The 21,318-nt window shown below is 47.3% G+C and overlaps 1 protein-coding gene across 1 annotated transcript in view; it reads right to left on the reverse strand.

Moving 5' to 3' along the window:
- Positions 1 to 21,318, reverse strand: part of TMTC1 (transmembrane O-mannosyltransferase targeting cadherins 1) — a 163,444-nt gene that overhangs the window by 93,625 nt on the left and 48,501 nt on the right. The window contains 2 exon segments of the mRNA XM_075428669.1: positions 5,824 to 5,927; positions 6,907 to 6,988. Of these exon segments, the coding sequence (XP_075284784.1) occupies positions 5,824 to 5,927; positions 6,907 to 6,988 (186 nt within the window).

Genomic DNA, 21,318 nt, shown 5'->3' on the forward strand with positions numbered 1-21,318 from the left:
TCTGGAAGGTGGGCTTGTGTGCACCAAGGGGCACAGGAGGAAAGGCAGGCTCTGTGGTCCTCTATAGCCTCACCACCTGCAGAGCTCTCATCTGGTGAACGGGGCTCCCTCCGTCGTTTCAACTCTGTGGCTAACAATCTGAAAAATATCAAATTCTTGACGAGCAGAGACTTTCAAAGAGCCTGTGAACTTCCAGTGAAACCCAAGCCTGCTGTCAGAGTCTCAAAGCTGGAAAACCTGGGACTGATCTCATTGTTTTTCCTCCGCAAACCCCCGCGTGCTGTGGATGACAGCGTGCCTTGGGATCGGACGTGGTTCTCTGCTCGCCACCAACTGCAGCACGCTCCCGAAGTCAGGCAGCCCAAACCCCCAGCCTTCCCTGGGCAACTGCTTCAGAAGCGGCTCCCGAGGTGGCAGGGCATGGAGGGTCCTCTGGACAGCCGCTGAGATACTGGTGGCTGATCCTCAGGAAATTAAAACCAGAGCTCATAAACCCGCTGCGATAACGCTTCTGGAAATGGTCCATCGTACCCTGCAGCGTTACCTGCCCCACCCCGGCGGGAGCCAAAGGGGTGTCCCGGGCCTGATGCTTTGCCTCAGAGACTGGCCATGGTCTAGCCCTCCTGCGTGGAAATGTTTTGAAAAGCAAAACGCATTGCCCTGATCGAGGGGACTGTAAGAAACGTGAAACTATAACAAAAAAAGCCTTAATATTTTCTGGTTTTTAGTAGTCTTTAGTACTGTAACTTGTCTTCCTGCATGCATAGTGATCTAACGATGTAACTGTTACACTAATCCCTGTTTTCTCATTAAGGAACATAGTGGATGGACATGGGCACAAGCTATCACTTAGTTGTTAGACAAAATAATTAAGCGAGACAAGTGGCCTTGGTTCCCAGCAAATAATTGGGATAATTATGGGATAAAAAAGACTCCTAAATAATTCCACTCCAGACAGCTTGGCCTTGGGAGGGCAGATGCGCCAAGCTCCAGAGATAAGGAGGCACCAAGAGAGCAACAAGACCAGAGCCAAACAACTTGAAGGACACGATGGACATGATCCGAGAACTGAGTTTGCGCAGAAACAAAGGTCAATCAGCGAACAGCGTGATGAAGAGGATGGGCCTTCATCTTGGGACCCCTAGAGACGCTAACAGACATGCGTGAAAGATATTTACACATGCTAATTAGTTCTTAGAAATATAATGAATATTTACATGTGTGATTGTATTTAACCTGAAGTGACAGGGTGTCTGGCACGCACATTTGGAGGAGAAATCCCCCGTGCGCCCGGCGCCGCAATAAAGAATCCCTGCTGAACACCAGACATGGTACTGTTAGGTTCTTCCTACCGGATCTTCGGATCAGCCCGTAGGAGTCAATCGCCTCTGCTCTGGCTGCGCCCCCTCCACTCCATACGCAGGCTTTCAGAAGAGAAGGCTTGCAGCAAGTGCCACAACCCCTTAAAAACACCTGTCAAGCTGATTTCCAGAACAGCACTGCCTACCTGGGTGTGTTCATTAAAACAAGAAAACTTGAGAGATGCTGAAGTCTTTCACGTGGCTCTGGGAACCCACCACTGTAGGATGGTCTTTTCTTTGTAGCACCGTCTTCCAGGTAGGTTTCCCCCGACCCCCAGCCCCCTTGGAATAAAGAATAAAGAATATTCTACGCTTCATGTATGGACTGCCTGGCCCCTGGGTGGGCATGACAGCAGTTCTTACTGTGCTGCTCGTTCTCCATTTTGTTTCAAAGTGAGCTCCGAATGCCGCGTGCCTGCAGAGATCACCTGCAGGGCTGAGGTTAAGCACCTTTGGGCACACGACAGAAAGCACTGACAAAACAGGCAGAACTTTTCCGCTCAGAAAGCATGTGCAAGCCTGGCTAATTAAGAACTGATATGTCACAAGGGTCTATTTTAATGCTGGTTCCTAGCCTAAGGCCAGTGAAAATCCCATACCACAGTAGCTGCTGCAGTTGACTTCTATTGCCTTGGCAGGACTGGCTGGCACAAGGACCCGCTTACCCACTGTGCGCCTCTTGATAGTTCATTCCCTTCGAAGTTACAACTGGGGTGATTAAACACGTTGCTCAGAAAACAGTCACAGACCTCTACGAAAAGGAGCATGTGCCAGTCCTTACATATAAGCATTTCTTCAGCTTTCTGCGGTGCTGAATTCTCATTTACACGATCGAAACAGCAAAGAAATACAGAAAGTCAGCTTACAGAGAGAGCAGTCCAACCACAAGACAATGTTATCTCAAGGCAATCTTAGAAAAAAATGCATTAACTATTTAATGCAACAACACAAATAAGCCTGCTTCATGCCCAGAGCGACCAGCCAAGGGACATCACACGGCAAACGCCAGCAGAAACCAACATAACGTGACTCCCGAAGATAAGAGTTCAAAAAAAACCCCCACATTTTCTTCATTTGAAACTACCGGTAGGATTTCATCTGTTTCACACACCTCGAGACACACTGTACAATGGACTATTGCCTTTTCTTACCGTGGTGTTAGTAATACAATCTGTTTATTCAGAGGCCTCCTACTTCTTCCCCCTCAAGAACGGCAGAAGAAAGAAACATTGTGCAAAACGTCTGAAGCATGACAGCCCCACCGCTCAACGCCCTGCTAAGGCTCAAGTTGCACTCCAGCACACTATTTACCTAATGCTGGGTAGCTCTCGAAACCTTTCTGACAGCATTCTTCCTCAGCTTTCATCTAACACAAGCAAGAATGTTGTAACAGAGGTTTGGGATTGTTTTTTTCTATTGCAACAGCTTACCCACGGCAAGTCTCCACGACTGGAAATCTGTGCTCTGTAAGAATCACAGAATGACGGAATGGTCGGGGTTGGAAGGGACCTCTGTGGGTCACCCGGTCCAACCCCCCTGCCGAAGCAGGGTCACCTACAGCAGGCTGCACAGGACCGTGTCCAGGTGGGTCTGGAATATCTCCAGAGAAGGAGACTTCACAGCCTCCCTGGGCAGCCTGTTCCAGGGCTCCGTCACCCTCAGAGGGAAGAAGTTCTTCCTCATGTTCAGACGGAACTTCCTGTGCCTCAGTTTGTGCCCATTGCCCCTTGTCCTGTTGCTGGGCACCACTGGAAAGAGCTTGGCCCCATCCTCCTGACACCCACCCTGCAGATATTTAGAAGCATTTCTAAGGTCCCCTCGCAGCCTTCTCTTCTTCAGGCTGAACAAGCCCAGCTCCCTCAGCCTCTCCTCGCAGGAGAGATGCTCCAGTCCCCTCATCATCCTCGTAGCCCTCCGCTGGACTCTCTCCAGTAGCTCCTCATCTTTCTTGAACTGGGGAGCCCAGAACTGGACACAGTACTCCAGATGGGGCCTCACCAGGGCAGAGCAGAGGGGAAGGAGAACCTCCCTCGTCCTGCTGGCCACACTCTTCTTGATGCACCCCAGGATCCCATTGGCCTTCTTGGCAGCCAGGGCACACTGCTGGCTCATGGTTAACCTGTCGTCCACCAGGACGCCCAGGTCCCTCTCCGCAGAGCTGCTCTCCAGCAGGTCAGCCCCAGCCTGTACTGGTGCCTGGGGTTGTTCCTCCCCAGGTGCAGGACCCTGCACTTGCCCTTGTGGAACCTCATCAGGTTCCTCTCTGCCCAACTCTCCAGCGTGTCCAGGTCATGCTGAATGGCAGCACAGCCTGCCGGTGTATCTGCCACTCCTCCCAGTTTGGTGTCATCAGCAAACTTGCTGAGGGTACACTCTAACTCTTCATCCAGGTCATTGATGAAGAAGTTGAACAAGGCTGGGCCCAGTACTGACCCTGAGGGACACCACTTGTTACCAGCCTCCAACTAGACTCAGCGCCGCTGATGACAACCCTCTGAGTTCTGAGTCAGCCAGTTCTCAATCCACCTCACCGACCACTCATCCAGCCCCCACTTCCTGAGCTTCCCGAGGAGGGTGTTATGGGAGACTGTGTCGGTGTAAGCTAGGTCACTGGAGAAGCTATGTCCTTTCTGCAGCGCACAACAGCCCGTGTGGACAGGCTCTAGTGGCAGCGCGTACCAAGAGTAGGATTTCCAACACCTTCATTTCTGCCTCTGCTGAAGAAGAGAGTGATGGACAGATTTCATCTGCTCAGTTCACCCTTGCCAAGCAACACACTGAAGGAGATGGAAATGTGGCTTTCATTTATCTCACTGGAAGTTTTAAGGCATTTGGGAATATCAGAAAATCCAGTACCTTGCAGGGACTGAAGCAGTCATATTCTGACTTCCAAAGCTTCTTATTTGCATCTCCATTCACTTGTAATATTAAGGACAGTAATTTAATGAACGTACTGAACAGATTTTTTTTTTAAGACTGAAAAACTGTCACTATTTCAGCATGTTTCATCTTCCAATGGTTAAATAAATCTATTCTCTGTCTAATACAATGTATATTTTTGTGTTGTCCAAGACTGCAGACTGGTTACACAGAACATACAGTCATCTTCCAAGGCCAAACTGGACCACACCAAAGGTCTGCCCAGACCAGGATCCTCTCTCTCCAGCAGCGACCAAAAATTAACGCCAAGCAAAGCGGCTAGGAACAGGGCAAGAACACGACACTTTTTCCAGTTGCTAACTAGCATGATGTCCCTGAGTTAGATGTGGCTTTTGCATATTTAGTAGCCTAGATTTCTTTTTTTAACTTGGCAGATCTCTCTCCGAATCTGCATAAACTTTTGGCACACCCACAGCATCCTGCAGGGATCCTTGCAATCACCTGTTGCAAGCCACCTCCTTGGCTCATTCGGAACCTGCCTCCTCTCAAGATTTGTTCCATGCACCTTAATTTCTACTTGCTCCCCTTCTCCAGGCAATCACGGGTACAAAGACCTCCCACACCCTCAGTCATCTCATTTACACTACAAGCATAGTGAGGGCTGACAAAATCCGACCTCATTACTCAATACTTATTCAAACCCGTAACTTACACGTACCCCTAATCTTGGCCAAACTCCAGTAACCCTTGCCAGCCTCGGGACAGCCTGTACAGGTCACCAGCCAACACAGCAACCTTGCAAGAGTTAACAACACTCCTTTTTAACTATTCCATGGCAGCTCATTCTACGCTTGGCCAGAGCTGTGCGGTACTCTGTGCCGTCAGGGTCCTGCCTTCCACCTTCACTGATCAGCCACCAATGTTCCACCAAGCAGGCATGGTCATCCCCTTTTTACACACGCTTCAGCTGAATCTGAAACTCTGAAAGCTTGCATCCCATACCTCAGGGTCAGCCATTTTTAAGGTTTAGGATTAGGCCTCAGGATCTTTAGATTAGATATTGGGAAGAAATTCTTCACCATGAGGGTGGTGAGGCACTAGCCCAGGTTGCCCAGAGAAGCTGGGGCTGCCCCCTCCCTGGCAGTGTTCAAGGCCAGGTTGGATGGAGCTCTGAGCAACCTGGTCTGGTGGAAGATGTCCCTGCTCATGGCAGGGGGGTTGGAACCAGATGGTCTTTAAGGTCCCTTCCAACCCTTAACATTCTATGATTCTATGACCAGGCTTTCCAGTGCTGCGCTCAGGCAACTAAACTATATTCTTTGGACATTGCATAAAAATAACTCCACAGTTTTCAGTAAGAAAGCATCTGTAGCATAACTCCACAGGACCTGGAGCATGCTTTCGGCTTCAGATAATGCTAGTTGCTTTCTATTCTAGACAGAGCAATCGGGAGAAGTAATTAAGTTAAGACAACAAAGCAAGTCATCCTGTTTGCCACCCATAAAACATTTTAGTGCAGAGAAAAAACAATGTCAAGACTACACTTCTGAAAACTTTTGTTTGATTATTAGTGGCGTTGTACCTTGTCAGCAAGTATGGCGAGAACGAAGCTGGATTGTCCTGCTCCGAAAACATCGGCATGGATCCTCCCATTATCCAGAGGCGGAAATACAACACGAGAATCACCTTCAAAGAAGAACATCTCAGTGAACGATGCGCTACTACGAAGAACTAAGGCCTCCAGCAAATATTTTGTTGTGGTAGCTCTCCATGCTCTGCTCTATGCCCAGCAGCGAGTCAGATGAGTGGTTTAGGCAAAACTCAATTCTGCCACCCTATGCAGGGTGACCAGCTCTCAGCACAGGCAGCATACCGTGTTGTCCATCCCTCCCTTTCACGTGCGCATTACCGACAGCAGCAGGCTTATCTTGGCTACCCACAACAAAGGCAGCATTTTGAGGGACAAATCCATCACCCTGTGGAGTTTTGCTATTGACTGCTACCTAAATGCGGAGGGAAAGACAGGGCTGATGTCTTAAAAGCTATTATCATTCGCTCATGCTGGCATAGGTCTAAGGACAAGCTCCATCAGTGTTTCTCACGCCGGGTAATCCTAACCCCTGGAAGGACTTTGCAGGCTGGCACTCCGCACTCCTCCACCTCTCTGGGAACCACTTGTCACAGCAGGATGAGCAAGGGGATCCAGCTCCTAGGGCAGCACAGGGAGCTGCACGCCCAGCACAGCCCCGTGGAGCGGGTTGTTTTCTCCCCAGCAACACGTGAAGTCCTGCTTGGAGCACACCAAGCAGCAGGCATCTGCAGGCAGAGCTTTCCTGGTGACTTCTGCCGAGCCCTGCGCTGAAGCCAACAGCACGCACCCGAAAAGCCAGCCCAGCACCAGCAAGTCCCGCTGTATTTAGGGCAGGAAATACTTGCCATGATTACACCGCTTTCAGGGCAACCACTATAAATTAAAGGAAAATTTGAACTGAAACCACAGCAATATCTTGTCTCTGCCCAGCTGCACTTTTCTAGACTATTTTCCAAGACTAACTTGGTATTAAGATCTACCATCTAAGCTGTTGGAGTTTTTCGGGATACCACCAGGTAATATTCATTCTCATCACAGACACAGAAATACATGGTCAAGGCCACTCGTACTTACATAGCTTATCACCAAAGCAGCTCTCTTCAAAAAAGGCCTTGCAGTATACAAGAAATTCTGGTTGTTATTTGCAGTCAGGTAGCTGAAATAGAAGGAAACAAGCATTTGTTGAAACACTTTAAAACAGTAACTCATTTTTTAAACTGGAAAAAAAGCCGTACATTGTTTTAACCACCCTAATGTGCAGTAATAATCACATCACTCTTACTCTTCAAAGCTCTTTCTATATGACTTCAGTAAAATACTGAGACCACTTCAAAGAGCACACACTATAATACATTGCAGTTTCCCCACTAAAATCTGGTTTTGGTTTAGTTTGGTTTTTAAATCATCAATTAACTTCTTAATCCTCAGAAAGCCCCCACCTGTGTCTCACTAAGCTGGCTGTCTTCAGGCTCCCAGAAGGCTACACCTAGACACATTTTCAAAAGGTCACCCAAAGAGAGCAATTCAATTTTAGGCCACGATTAAAATGCCAAAACTCCTTGTTTTCAGCTCTGTGCTCAGTCTCTAGAGACGGGAATAACTCTCCAGCAGAGCTCAACTTCTCTTCAGCACTAGTTTTTTTAAAATGTATTCTGCCTGGCTAAGTTTCATGACAAGTCTGCTGACCAGGCGTTACGATCATTAACCGCACAGAGACAAACACACAGGTGGGCTTACTGTTGGAGGAGTGTTCATAAAAACCTCCCTGTTTCTCCATCACTAAAATTAAACTGTATCTGGAGCCAAAACTACACATTTATTTTAATATAGGGCAGCAGCACTTGCCAAATTCTAAGGAGCTTTCTTAATATAACGAACAGTGCCATACCTCTGACATTCATTCAATGATAATTCCATTTCTATTGAGCCTTACAGAGGCTTAGTCACTGTAATAAAGCGATGAGAAACAAACGGAAACACAGAAGAGAGAACAGGAATATTTTAAGAGTAGACGAGACAGAAAACTATTGAAAAAATGACAAATAATTTTAAGAAGTTATAAACATCAAGTAAACAAAATAAATTCTGAACGAAAACATTTGCAGGTTCCTCTGCGCAACGTACAATCAGTTTTGGGATACTCTGTTGAAATGATTTACAAAAACTGCAGCATGAATTGCAACACCTGCACACCAGTCACCTTTCCAAGCATGAAACCGTCATACGTTTCTCCCGTGAACATCTAGCATACAAAAAGCATCTTGTTCCTTCTCCAAATTCCTCAAGACACCCTACCATCTGATTGCTTCCACCCTTCAAGTCTTTGAAAAAACAAGCTTGCAGCACTTCCTAATGCTGCCCAGAGTCTTTACTATCTGGTTTTTTGTTCAGATTTTCTATAGTAGGAAGTTTGCAGGCCTGGTCACCATGGCAAGATGGAGAAAAGATTACACTGCAGACAAAAGCTCCGGGGGCAGAGCCAGCAAGCAACAGAGGCAGCGTTTAACAAGAAGAAGAAAGAAAGTCTGGGTGCTCTCTACAAAATAACTGCTCCGCAGAAAGCTTTCCCTAAGCGTCGTGCCTAAATCTTAAGAACCAAACCATCCACTATAAAGCAAGCCAGACGACTTTCAGTCTTTGGTGTCTACTTCTTTACAAACGGTGACATTTCAGCACCAAATCCGACTTAAATGTCAGACTAGTCTTCAAGGGCTGAACTCCACAAAGTGCAAAGTTTTTTGAGCTCCTGCCGATTTTAATCAGGCTCCAGCAAGCACAAGCGAGATGAAACCAAGCCTTCCGCTTTCTCCCTCCACGAAAGGTCAGGCTGGCCTTCAAGTGTTCACCGTGGCCCTGCTCCAAAGCCCACCGGAGCCAAAGGGAAAGACTCTTGGTGACTTTAATAGCATTTGGATCAAACCTCCGTCTTTTGTTCCCTACTGGAACCTTCTCTGAAACTCAACCCCTTCATCATTTGCAGCAAGCACAGAAGCGTTGGGTTGTGTTTTGTTTGTATTTTTACAGGTGGAGGGAGGGAGGAGAGGTCTATTAATCACGCTGCCCGACTCTTTTCAAGAACCTGCTTTCACTCACTTGGAGTTTTAGCTAACTGCAACACTTTGGGCAGAAATTTTCCATTACAAATATTTGCTTTAGGTGGAATTATTCTGGGAAAAGACCAGAACAGTTCAGCTTTTTCTCCAAGACTTCAATTAGAGACAGAGGAGCATTTTTATTGCTATCTAGAAGTCTGTCAACGTCATCACCTCGCCACCAGTGACCTAAAACTCATGAGGCGGCCATCATCTCCGGGCCCCGTGTTTGCCACCCTCCAGAACAGCCACCCGCCGTCGGGCAAGCTGCAAGCTCGGGGGCAGCGGAGACACGCAGACCCTGCTGCTTTGCCATGCTTGGAGGGATCTGGCTTTTAACGGATCAAGTTTGCATCAAGGATACTCCAGCTGGAACAACTCCCAAGGACAACTCGTTGTTTGTAAAGGTAGCCCTTCAGCAAGGAGGGCGAACTTCGTTTTGGGCTGCTGAGGTTCAGGAAAGCGTGTCTGCGCTTCAGGGTCCTGCAAACACTGATCTAGGTCTGGAGACCACCATAAAGCATAGAGGAACCCTCGTTATTACCATCATTCTAGTCCCTCTGAAGCCTGGCCCAAGGAGAAGATTAAAGCCAGAAAATGAATGTAAATGGCAGGCAGTAGTTGCCCTTTCATCCTTGGTGGTACAGTGCAGCACTTCTTACTCTTTAAACATCTTGATTTTGACTTTTTTTGTCTGCCTATGAGTAACTAGAGTTCTGCCCACATCTTGCACTTCCCTTGCAGCAAGCATAACACGATGCAAGCTGCCAAACACAGTTTCAAGGCAGGAGTTTATCTGCAAGTCAAAGCTAATTCGAAGTTCTCCACCAAACTGCATGGTAGCTCTGGCCGCTGCAGAGCAGGCCTTTGGAAATCATTTGAGAAAATCCTGACAGCCCTCTCACAGTTTATGTTATGGAGCAGTAACATCTCCAGGAAAGAAAGAAGCCTCTACATTGACACCAACTGCAAATCATCACTGTGCTGAAGAGCAGATGGGCAGCAAGCAAGAATGAACCAGAATGAATGCAAAGGGTAACTGGGAATGGGCGAAGCAAGAGAGTCCAGAGAGCCCTGAGCTTGCCGATCCTGCCCCCAAATGCTTTAGCTACTTTGCAGCTGCAGTTAAGAAATGTTTCTTTCCATGATAGTTCAATTAAGAAGCCAAGCTTTTCCATTTTGAGAAAGTCTTGAAGTCTGTCTGGAAACCAGAAAAGATAACATCGTTCATTGCTTGATAATCCAGCTGTCCGCCCACCAGACCAACCTGTAGGAGCAGCATAAAGGTATGGGTTCTGCTCAATGCATCAAAGCCTTACAAGAATCATGAGGTTTTCCAGAGTACTTTGCTGAGGCTAATACTTGTTCCAGGAAACGTAACTAGGAAAACTTCTCATGCCTGGTGCAGGCAAAGAACAATACAATTATTTATTAAAATCAGATGATCTGCAAATGGGACCTGGATGAGGACGTTTGCTAAATGTCAGTAACACGCAGCATGTAAAGTGCAGTAGCGTTTTACAGGTAAAACTGCAGCTTGCCAACACTTCTGAAGTTACGTTGGACTTGCTCAGACAACAACCTTAAGATCAGCCAAAGCTCTTTATTTTGTCTTTAGCTGGGACAATCAAAGAAATTACCATTACGACTCTTTAACTGTTTTACACCCATTTTAATCAGCTGCCTTGCGTGAAGTCATTTACAGGTCAGATTCCCAAGCCTTTGCTAACGCCACCAGGCTGCCAAACATCCCGCTGTTCACGGGAACCTCTCGCTATCACCCGCTCCACCCTGACCAGCGTAACGCAGCTCCCCACACCAACACACACACGCGTTAATTCCCACGTGACGGCAGGCGTGGGACGTACGTAGGAGAATTGTACCGATGGCAGCTCCACGCAGCAAAGTGCTACCTCCAGAGCAGGCGAATATTTCAAGGTGTGGGTCTCCCAGATATTCATAACGAAATGAGAAAATTAGAGGAGGAAATCCAGATCACCAGGTTTGCTAAACAAGTGTGAAAAGAGCCCATTTGGGCAGAGGTTCCACCTCCGCTTTGTGCCAGCCCTTCCACAAAGCAAACCAGTATGTAATTGCCTACTTGCTATCTTTTAAAAGCCTTTCAGGAATACTCCCCGAAGCAACCAGAATCACAACAAACGATAAATCCAAGAAATGCTTAATAACGCCGGGACTTCTCGCACAGTTCGAGCGGAGGCCAGGACAGATATTTGGCAGCTCCGGCTTCCTGAAAAGCACAGCTCATCCTGAAATCACTGACATCATCAGGGCACTGGGAGGTTTTCTAATTGAAGACAGCAGGGTAGGTGGCCTAGTAAAACTCAATACCACGCAGTTTACAGGAACGTAAACTTTGCTGGTACCAGATGGACTGACTCTGTGTTAATCAAAACAAACTTCTCTAAGAAGCAGGCAGCTTTTTTAATTTGCCTGTACCCATGGAGGCATCTAGACTTCACAGAAAGGAGCGGGGCAGCTCCTCAGCTGCCGTTCGTTGCCACAGCTGGGTGAGCTATCACAGACCCTTCTCAACAACACATTTATCCTACACTGCAGCTGACTCAGCTTCGGTCTCAAAAGTGAACTCGCTCTTGTGTTGTCTTTGAAGGTTTTCCCAAGGGAAGCAAACAAACAATTAAGATGTACAATGGATGCTCTCTATCAGGGGACATCTAAGAGACCAAGCTAAGTACACAGTAGAACAAGCCTTGCATTTCGAGAGCTTGTTGTGGTCAGGTCCCTCCGTAGTGAGAGGATCATTGCTCTCATTTGTATTCTTCTCAGGTAACAGATCCAACTCACAGCAACCACCAGTGTTTTGAACCAGCACGTTCAAAACCCTAACACTAAAGGAAGACATTAGAAGGGTGAGTATAAAAACAAGGCTCATAACTTATTCTTCATTACTGATAACAGTAAGATATCTCTAACCAAGATATTTTTAAACTTAGAAGGGGTTACTCTAAGTGAATGCCAAAGCTTTAGTTCATTGGTAGATGCACGTCTAACTCCAAACCAGTCTGACAGACTCCCCTGCTGAGAATGCAGAATTTTTACAGGAGCCGTATTTTGTCTCTAGAGACCATCCTTACCTTTTGAACTTAAAGATGGCTTCCTTACAATCTGTCCAGCCAGCTACACCCTACTTTAGAAAAGTATCTTTTCAACCTAGCTTGGCCTACCTTCTTCCTTGAGGACAACTGTTGAGGGGCAAGTGGGTGTGATATCCCAGGGAGAAAACAGGAGGGAAAAATCAATCATGGAGTAAAAAACAAAAAAAACAAATTAAAAAAGAAAAAAACCATACATTCCAGACACATTTGTATTTTTAACTTGCTTAAAATACCTGTCAATGCAGGGAAATCATGTACCAGTCCTAGCTACAGGTTTTACAAAGAAGAAAGAGAAGCCCTCCTGCTTCCTTCTCCTGAGCAGTCTTGACACTCCCCACAGCGTGGGGTGTCCTTGCTCCTTATCTCCCTGGAGAGCCCTAAACCCCAGCCACCACTATCCCCGCAGACCCAAATGCATAAACACACCCAAACAGAAGCAGTTTTGCCGACTCTTAGGGGAGCCATAGAGAGATTTTATGAAAGCCACCACTGTTTTAACTCATTTGCACTGACAACAGCACGTAGTCTTCGCATGCGTGTTCAGATGTGACCGCAGATTTGGGGTTCTCACCGTTTACTGCATTTTTGGCAACAGCAGAGCAGGGCATAACTGAGTTGGCACACACAGCAGAGAAGGCGATCCCACTCATGGCTTTTCCTTATTCTTTGAGGCCCTACGTACCTCATTCTGTGTGGGACAGAAGCAGAGGAAGAAAACTCGGGGGAAACGGGGAAAGGAAAATAGAGAGGCACAGTAAGGGAACAGAAATAGAGAAAAAAAGGGGAGTAACAAAATGCCTTTAGCGGATCAAAGATGTGACCAAGAGGATGAAAAAGGCCTTCCCTTCATACCAGACATTCCACCAACGCCATGACAAGGTGGAGCAGGGCCAAGAGGAAAACTAAGACCTCATCAAAGCCCAGTCACCTTCTGCCAGACCTCAGGAAACCGAAGCACCGTGCCTCCAATTTAAAGCTCCCATCGTTTTCAGCCATTCAGCCATTTTTTTTTTTTCCTCTGCATCACATGCACTTGAGGCAGCAAAATCCACCATTAGGCTTGTTAGTCCCTGTCCCAGGCCACTTAAGGGCTGGTATAGAGGTATTTCAGTTAACTGCATTATAAGCAGCACTGATAGCAGCTTTGGCTGCTCCACACTCACCTACAAACCCCTACTTTCAGCTCCTTGCTTTTTTGACCAGCCCCATTCATTCAGGCTGAAAGTTTTCCCTTCCAGGAGCTCGTGTGAAGCCGAAATTGTTTTCTTGCTTGGAAGTCTCGGGTTAAACAGTTCGGCTGTTCCTGAAAACGATTTGCCCATACCGACAAAGCAGTGCAACCGCTTTAATGGGAAAACTTCCGCGGTTCCGTACTCTGGAGCGGGGATTTGAAATTTAGCAGAGGGACTGCAGAGATGCTCCCGTCGCTCTCAGCGGCAACTCACGCCGCTGCCGGGCATGCGACAAGCCACTGGGGAAAAAAAAAAAATTTAAAAATCTCCATTTGTAACCCTCAGCAGAGATTGGTATCAATTCCCCCGGGTCTCTAGCCCTACCAAACACCATCGAGCAGGGGCCTGCACGAGCGGCATCAGAGTCTCCTCGCGTTGCTCCTGCAAAGCCAGTGAGATAGAAGATTCTCTCCCTCCTGCAATCCTTGTATCCAGCCCAGAGGTGACCATTTGCTTGCATGACAGAGGGCTTAGAATTTGTGGCTGAGCAGAGGCTCCATGGGTGTGTGTCACAAGGAAGAGAGGGGATAAAAGAGAAACAAAGGAAGGTAGGGATGAAGAGCAAACGAATGGGAGCAAACAGGAGCCAGGAGTGGAGAGCAAGGAAGAGAAAGATGGAGACACAAGGAGATAATCGGAACTCTGCTGCTGTTAAAGAGCCAGAAGCAGCATCCAAGAAATCTGCTGCCACTGGAGCTCCATTCACTTGTGTCCCCAGCGAGCACCTGAGCTGGATGGCAGCCGGGGAGGCAGGGAAGAGCCCACCTTCCCCAGAGCAGCTCCGCTTAAGAAAGCGGCTGTGCTGTCGGCGAACCAATCTGGCACGAGCAGATGGACCCGAAAACACAGAGGACAGCCAGGACTGCCACAGACTAGGGCTACAAGGATGAGGAGGGGACTGGAGCATCTCTCCTACAAGGAAAGGCTGAGGGAGCTGGGCTTGTTCAGCCTGGAGAAGAGAAGGCTGAGAGGGGACCTTATAAATGCCTATAAATATCTGCAGGGTGGGTGTCAGGAGGATGGAGCCAAGCTCTTTTCAGTGGTGCCCAGTGACAGGACAAGGGGCAATGGGCACAAACTGAAGCAGGGGAAGTTCCAGCTGAACATGAGGAAGAACTTCTTCCCTCTGAGGGTGACGGAGCCCTGGCCCAGGCTGCCCAGGGAGGCTGTGGAGTCTCCTTCTCTGGAGATATTCAAGACCCGCCTGGACAAGGTCCTGTGCAGCCTGCTGTAGGTGACCCTGCTTCGGCAGGAGGGTTGGACTAGATGACCCACAGAGGTCCCTTCCAACCCCTACTATTCTGTGATATTCTGTGACTAACGGCTGCCTTTGTCTCTCTGCACAGAAAAGAGCTGGCGGCTCGGGAACAGTGTCTTCTCCAAAAGGCAGCACCACGGGCCACGGTCGCTGTGCGGGGCCAGGCTTGGTGAAGGGGTCTGCCTGCACCCAGGGGCCTGTGAGGCATCCAAAACACGCTCCCTCATCGCAAAACACTGGCTGACTGGCCAGCTTTTACGTGAAGAGGGGAGGAGGTTATCCCTCCGCTCACGCCCAAGACTCTGCTGTCACAAGGGGAAATTACTGAGGTGTCCCTGGGAACCCAACGTCCTAGCAAAAATTTACAAACAAGCCGTAAGCGACGCGGAGGCCTGCCACATTGCTGTGATGGTCTCCACAATGCATTTCACGTCCGTGAACACACCAAGCAGTCGTCTGCTAATTTACAGAAGGAACCACGGCAGCTTTAAAATTGTGTATGTGCAATCAGGGAATTAAAGGTCTAACTTTTTGCCATTGAGTTTGCCCAGGATCCCAGTAAGCAAACTTTTTTTTAAAAAATAGATAAATTTAAAAGTTTACCACAGGACCGAAGAGGAGGAATAAATCCATTCTATGAGTAAAATACGGCAGAGAAAGAGCACAGAAATTAATGGCTGTGAGACTGTCGGTCTCCTTCTGCTGAGCCTCCTGAACTCCACACAGGAGAAGAAAGACACACACCTCAAAGTAGGAAAAAATACCACTGCTAGCAACAGCAAACCATCCTGGATTCGAATACAATGCCAGAAAAAAGATCAAATAAGGAACTGGGGGGAGGAGGGGAATGAAAATAACAGGACAAACCAGAAACCACCATATTCAGACAGTCTACCTGCTTCTCACGGACAAATGCACAGCACCACACAGGCAACCGGTCCCCAGCAAACGCAGCGAGGGCTCCGTGACGAGTACAGCCTGGCTGCAAACACGCCCAGCAAAGGCAGGAGCCCAAGCACCGAGCCCCAGGGTGGGAACGGATGCGCTCACCCCTACACACCCACCAGGACACGCCAGCAGCAGCAAGGAGCTCCCCTGGAGAAAAGGCCCACCACCTCCTTCCTCCTCCACGCATCGGCCCTAAAAAAAGTGACAGGCACTGGTGAGAAGCATAAGGACAGCTAAGGGTCAGCTGTTCCCAATCCCAGCTCCTGAAACAACCCTTTAAGGAATTTAAATAACTTACTGCTACAGAGTTTGACTTGAGGGAGGAGGGGAAGAAAGCAAACTTTTACAGCTGAGCCTGCTTTCAATCAGGGCAAATGCTCAGCTGTTTTCTTGTCTTCAATACCTTTGCTGAACTGCATTACATTTTTTAAGTCATCATTTGGGGTCAGCCCCAAAAGAAACTTTTTGCAGTGCTTGGAGAGGCACGTAATTGTTTGAGTTGTCAGCATTTCTGGTAAATCAAGTGAAAGTCTGGTTTCAGAAGGAGATGTGGGCACGATCTGCAAAGAAATGCAATGAGAAAATCAGCACCTGAAACCCCCTGTAAATGTAGCCTGAGGAGCACTGCTTTGTTTCAAAACCTATTTGTTTCGATTTTTTTTTTGATTCTTCCATAATTTACTTGTAATCTGAAACTACTTGTCAAATTCAATTTAAAATCTTTACTTCATTGGAGAGGGAGGGAAAATCGCACATCCAAAGTTTGAATCCCTGACTTTGAGGATGGGGAGAGGAGCAGCTATCAGACCTCTGTGATGGGCTAGGGGGGACTGTGGACCTTCAGGACAGTAAAACAGAGGTCATGTGGGGAGTTCAAGAACCAATTTACGGACATCTAGAAATAAACAGCAAGTGATAACAAGAAACGAAGTGAAAACAAGTGATAGGCAAAATTCAGGGGGGGACACTCACGCGTTTGGTAATCTTCCCTCCTCCTCGTCCCCTGGCTGCCTCTGCCTCAGGACAGCGAGGTCTAAGACCAGGGGCTGGATTAAACAGCCATGTTAGCACAGACTTCGTGCGAGCGGGAGAGAGCAAGGACTGCGAAGGAGCTGGTGTACGAGGGACCACTGCAACAGCAACAGCTCGGTTCTCGAGGAGTTAACGAAGATGGAAAAGCTTGCATGGATTCTCCTGAAAATGGCCTCTAAATTAGAAGAGGTTATCACCTATTCGTTTCCCAAATTCACACCATGGAAAGGCAAGGGATGGGCCTTATTTGGATCTAGACTTTCTGTCAAAAGCCACCAGAGGCAGAGACACTAAATCCAGCTGCATCATCCTCAAACTGGAGCTTGGCCCGTTTTCCACCAGCCTTCCTTCAAAATGAAACCCATGCATCAGCTACTTAAAAAACAGTTTACTGGATGTCAGTGCTAACTACCTCAGGAAGAAGGTATTTCCTTTCCGGAAAATTCTTAATCTGACATTTGATCTACCATGTCCCTTTGCTTCTGTCAGATTGAATAAAGCGATCTGTAAACACGTCGCAGCCATCTCTAAATACAAAATAAATGGTAAAAAAACCCCACAAACCCTTCCTCACTCTCTTCTTGTTAGGAAACCATCTGTTATTTTTAACATCCTCAAAAATAGCTTGTTCTTTTTAAATATGAATGACACGAGTCTGTTAGCAATATAGCGAAGAAGCAAAATAACATTCTTCAGAGCTGGTATCCTTTCAGAGAAACTTTTTGATGTTTGCAATCAAATGCAACTCGATGCCAAAGTTATACTGCAACACAGAAAGAATCTGAAAGAAAACAATTCCAAAACTGGCAGCAAATTACTTCTTTTGTCAGCAGCCCTGTAAGTACATTGTGCCTGTGCTGTTACTGTCGGCATGAAACACCACACACTACACTTCCAACAACCTTTATCTCTGGTGCTTTTCCACACAATCATCTACACACAAATCCTTGCATTCTTCAAATTAAAAACGGACCGGTCCTTTCATCACAGGCACTCATGGTTCGGTTATGACAGGGTTCATCTGTGAGAAATAAAAATTAAAATCCACAAGAGCCAGTAAAGATTAGTGGCTTACTTTAAATGGATTTCCTCTGCAAAGCTATTCTTTATATCTCATCTAAACAGACAATAAATGGTAAAAGCCAAAAGCACATCAATAAAAGAATAATTCTGAAACTTGGCAGAATTAGAAAAAATAATTACATTTTATCCTATTTCGACCACAATTCAGTGTCATCTGTTGCCAGCAAAATCAGACCGCCAATGTTCCAGTCTCCTTTAAGATATTCGCTTTGAACTGCATTGGCAACTTCCAAAAATAAGCAGTAGCAGGAAAACTACCTCATTTTGTAGTCTCCATCTCCACACAAGGGGGGTTAAATCCTGATATTTAACAGCCTGGCAAGCATGAATGATCCTGCACAGTTGCTCCAAGGAAAGCTTACGGGATGTTGTGCTTAACCAAAAACCCCAGCAGCTTCTGCCTTGGGGAATCTGCAGTAGCCCATAACGCACCCCCCAACCACATCAAACTCTACAGGACAGGGCTGGAGCTGACGCTGAGAAACCAAACCTTCCCACACAACTGGTAGCTTGTCTTCCCCAGATACCCCATGCGAGAAGGCACAGCACCCGCTTGGCTTGAGGGAAACCCATGAAAACACATCAAGAAGTTTGTTCAAGGCTTCGTCACCCTCCAATGTAGCCACGGTCTGGGTCATCATGGTACACCACAACCAAACTCACTTTAGCAAGGTCATCTTGTAGTGAATGTCCCTTCAACAGCCCCACCACGCAACACATCTCTGCACTGCCGAAAGGACACATGCCCTGGCACCGCGTGGGGCATCCTCCAGCAGCGGGCCTGTCCCACACGCCAGCCAAAAGGAGGTGTGAGGGTGGGGGCAGACAGGCCCTGGCGGCCAAGGAGAAGGAGCCAGACATCATGGGAAAGGTTGTAGGTCCCTCAGAGGATGCTCCTGTGGTCTGTGCTTGTCTGGGCTCCAGACAGTGCTGGGATCTGGTCAAAAACAATGCCGATGTCCAGCCAAGGAGACACTGGTGATGGAGTTCAGTCCTGGGCTCCCCAGTTCAAGAAAGATGAGGAGCTACTGGAGAGAGTCCAGCGGAGGGCTACGAGGATGAGGAGGGGACTGGAGCATCTCTCCTACGAGGAGAGGCTGAGGGAGCTGGGCTTGTTCAGCCTGGAGAAGAGAAGGCTGCGAGGGGACCTAATAAATGTTTATAAATATCTGAAGGGTGGGTGTCAGGAGGATGGGGCCAGACTCTTTTCAGTGGTGCCCAGAGACAGGACAAGGGGCAATGGGCACAAACTGAAGCAGAGGAAGCTCCAGCTGAACATGAGGAAGAACTTCTTCCCTCTGAGGGTGACGGAGCCCTGGCACAGGCTGCCCAGGGAGGTTGTGGAGTCTCCTTCTCTGGAGATATTCAAGACCCGCCTGGACAAGGTCCTGTGCAGCCTGCTCTGGGTGACCCTGCTTCGGCAGGAGGGTTGGACTGGGTGACCCACAGAGGTCCCTTCCAACCCCAACCACTCTGTCATTCAGTGAGGAGGGGAAACCCAAGGAGTGGGATCAGAGCTACCACAAACACATCTGCTCATTCTTAAGGGACGGCAGTGGCTCTTGGGACCACTGCTGCACAGGTGCACGGACACAGCCAGGACCTTGGCCTTGAAGGCCACCAGAAGAGTCACTAGGGAAGAACAGCAGAGCAGCCTCTGCTCTGCAGCGTGGTGGCAGTCTCATTGAGGCTAAGGCAGGAGAACCCACTCTCCCAGCTTCACTTGTAAAGATGCCTCACAACAAGCAACGCTGCAACAAAACCGATCTCCAGACTCGCAAAAATTTGCTCACGGAAAACAGACATTTTGATTAAACTAACCGATTCTTTTTCTCTTCTTATTCCACTTTAATATTTGCACTGTATATGTTTGATCCTTTACTTAAACACAATAACTAGGCACTTGCTGAATAATTAAGAAAAATGCACCAGCCAGTGCGGGTAATGTTGCCAACCAAGGCCGCAGACAGAGAGCTACCGTTATTTCTGTATTTGAGTTATTGATTAAATGTAACATCTGTAAAGCAGCGCTCAGCATTGCTATTCTGCAAACATTCCCAGAGAAGGAAAGGCTTGTTCCAAGTGCCAATCACACAGACTTCTGCGGTTAAAATGCAATTAAACAAGGAAAGCATCCAATATACCCACAAGCTAAACAACAACAACAAAAAATAATCCTGGAACCTGAAGTGCAGAGCAAAAGCGAAGGCGAGATTTTTAAAACATAATTCAAAACTGAAAAGTGTCGATGCAGGCTGTTGTTTGTGAGCCGTTGTAAAAACTTTCAAATTACACGTATACGTGTTATTTATACACAGGGAAAAGGGTCTTTTTCCCAAATATGTCTCCATAGGAAAAATCTTCTGAAACAGTAATTCTATACTTCTTCCAGAAAACTGTCTTTCTTTCTTATGCTTCCTGGTTTACTTCTGAAGATTTTTTAAGCAGTGAAATGGATGGGAAGAAAAACATTCTTGAATTAACTACGTAGAACTCTTGCCCTCAGACCCTGCGGCAAGAAGATCATTCTGAGAAAAATAAGAGAGCAAGAACGACACCGAACAAATGTCCTGATTTAGCAGTCGAGGAGCCGAGGAGCAGAGCAGCAGTGGAGGGGAGTTCACCTAAGTGGCTGCCGCCGGCCGAAGCATCCTCCGGAGAGCGCGGGCTCGCCCAAGTGCCCCTTACTTGAGCAAAGCTATTGCGTCTGCTTCAGTTTTGCGTCCTCCAGTTGATAGCTCGGGGCTATGATGGAGCAGGCTGGAAAGGGCACTTCTCACCAGGGCCAGAAAAAAAAAGGGATTTTACAAGATGGATGGAGCAAACCTAGGCAAAGTGTTGATGAACACGCTGTGCTTCGGGCAGCTTACTTACACTCACATCACAAAAATCACTACAAATCATCTGCAGGAGCTTAAAGCCTTGACCAAACCATACGTGCTGCGTTACCCCGCAGGCTGCTCGCCTCAAGTAAAAAGAAAAATTCTGTCCAACTCACCAGTCCCTACTACACAGCAATAACCCACAGCTCCCTTTGCTGTTTGCTGGGGTTTTTTTAACCTCTAACGAGCTTGTTTGAGTGAGCAGATCCAGGAGTCTCTCCCTTTGCAGCCAGCCACCGGCCGGCACAGCAGAGCGGCTGCTGCCAGAATTAGGACGGAGACGTCGAAACACACAAAGGTAAATTGATCCGATCGATCTCCAGGAGAGCCGAGAAGCACACGGTCCTCAGAGACCTTTAGTTTTTCAATCTGCAATGAAAGGGCTCGGCAGTAAACTGGAGAGAGCCAGTTTTACAAGCTGGGAGGGAAATGATTATAGAACTGTAGCAGTTTGGGGATCTTCCAGCTGGTTTAAATGATTTGGCTTCCTTATAAACATCCCGAAGGAGAAAGAAAAAAGGAAAACTCCTGAAGGTCAGACATGAGGGCTACAGGTATCACATGAAACCGAGTCCTCAATTTATCCTCAAATATTTAATGCAGAGACGGACACAGGGGGAGGAAGGAGGAATACAGAAGAGGAACAGAGGTTATTGCATCCATCTCTAAATACGGATTATTAGTATACAATAACTATATTATACACTAATATATAATAGTAGTATACAATATAGTTATAAATAACTAATATATAAGCTATATATATACTTATATATATATAAATTATATATAAGCATCTATATGTATGCTTATATATATATAAGC

Source organism: Opisthocomus hoazin, chromosome 8, assembly GCF_030867145.1.
Source record: "Opisthocomus hoazin isolate bOpiHoa1 chromosome 8, bOpiHoa1.hap1, whole genome shotgun sequence".
NCBI lineage: Eukaryota > Metazoa > Chordata > Aves > Opisthocomiformes > Opisthocomidae > Opisthocomus > Opisthocomus hoazin.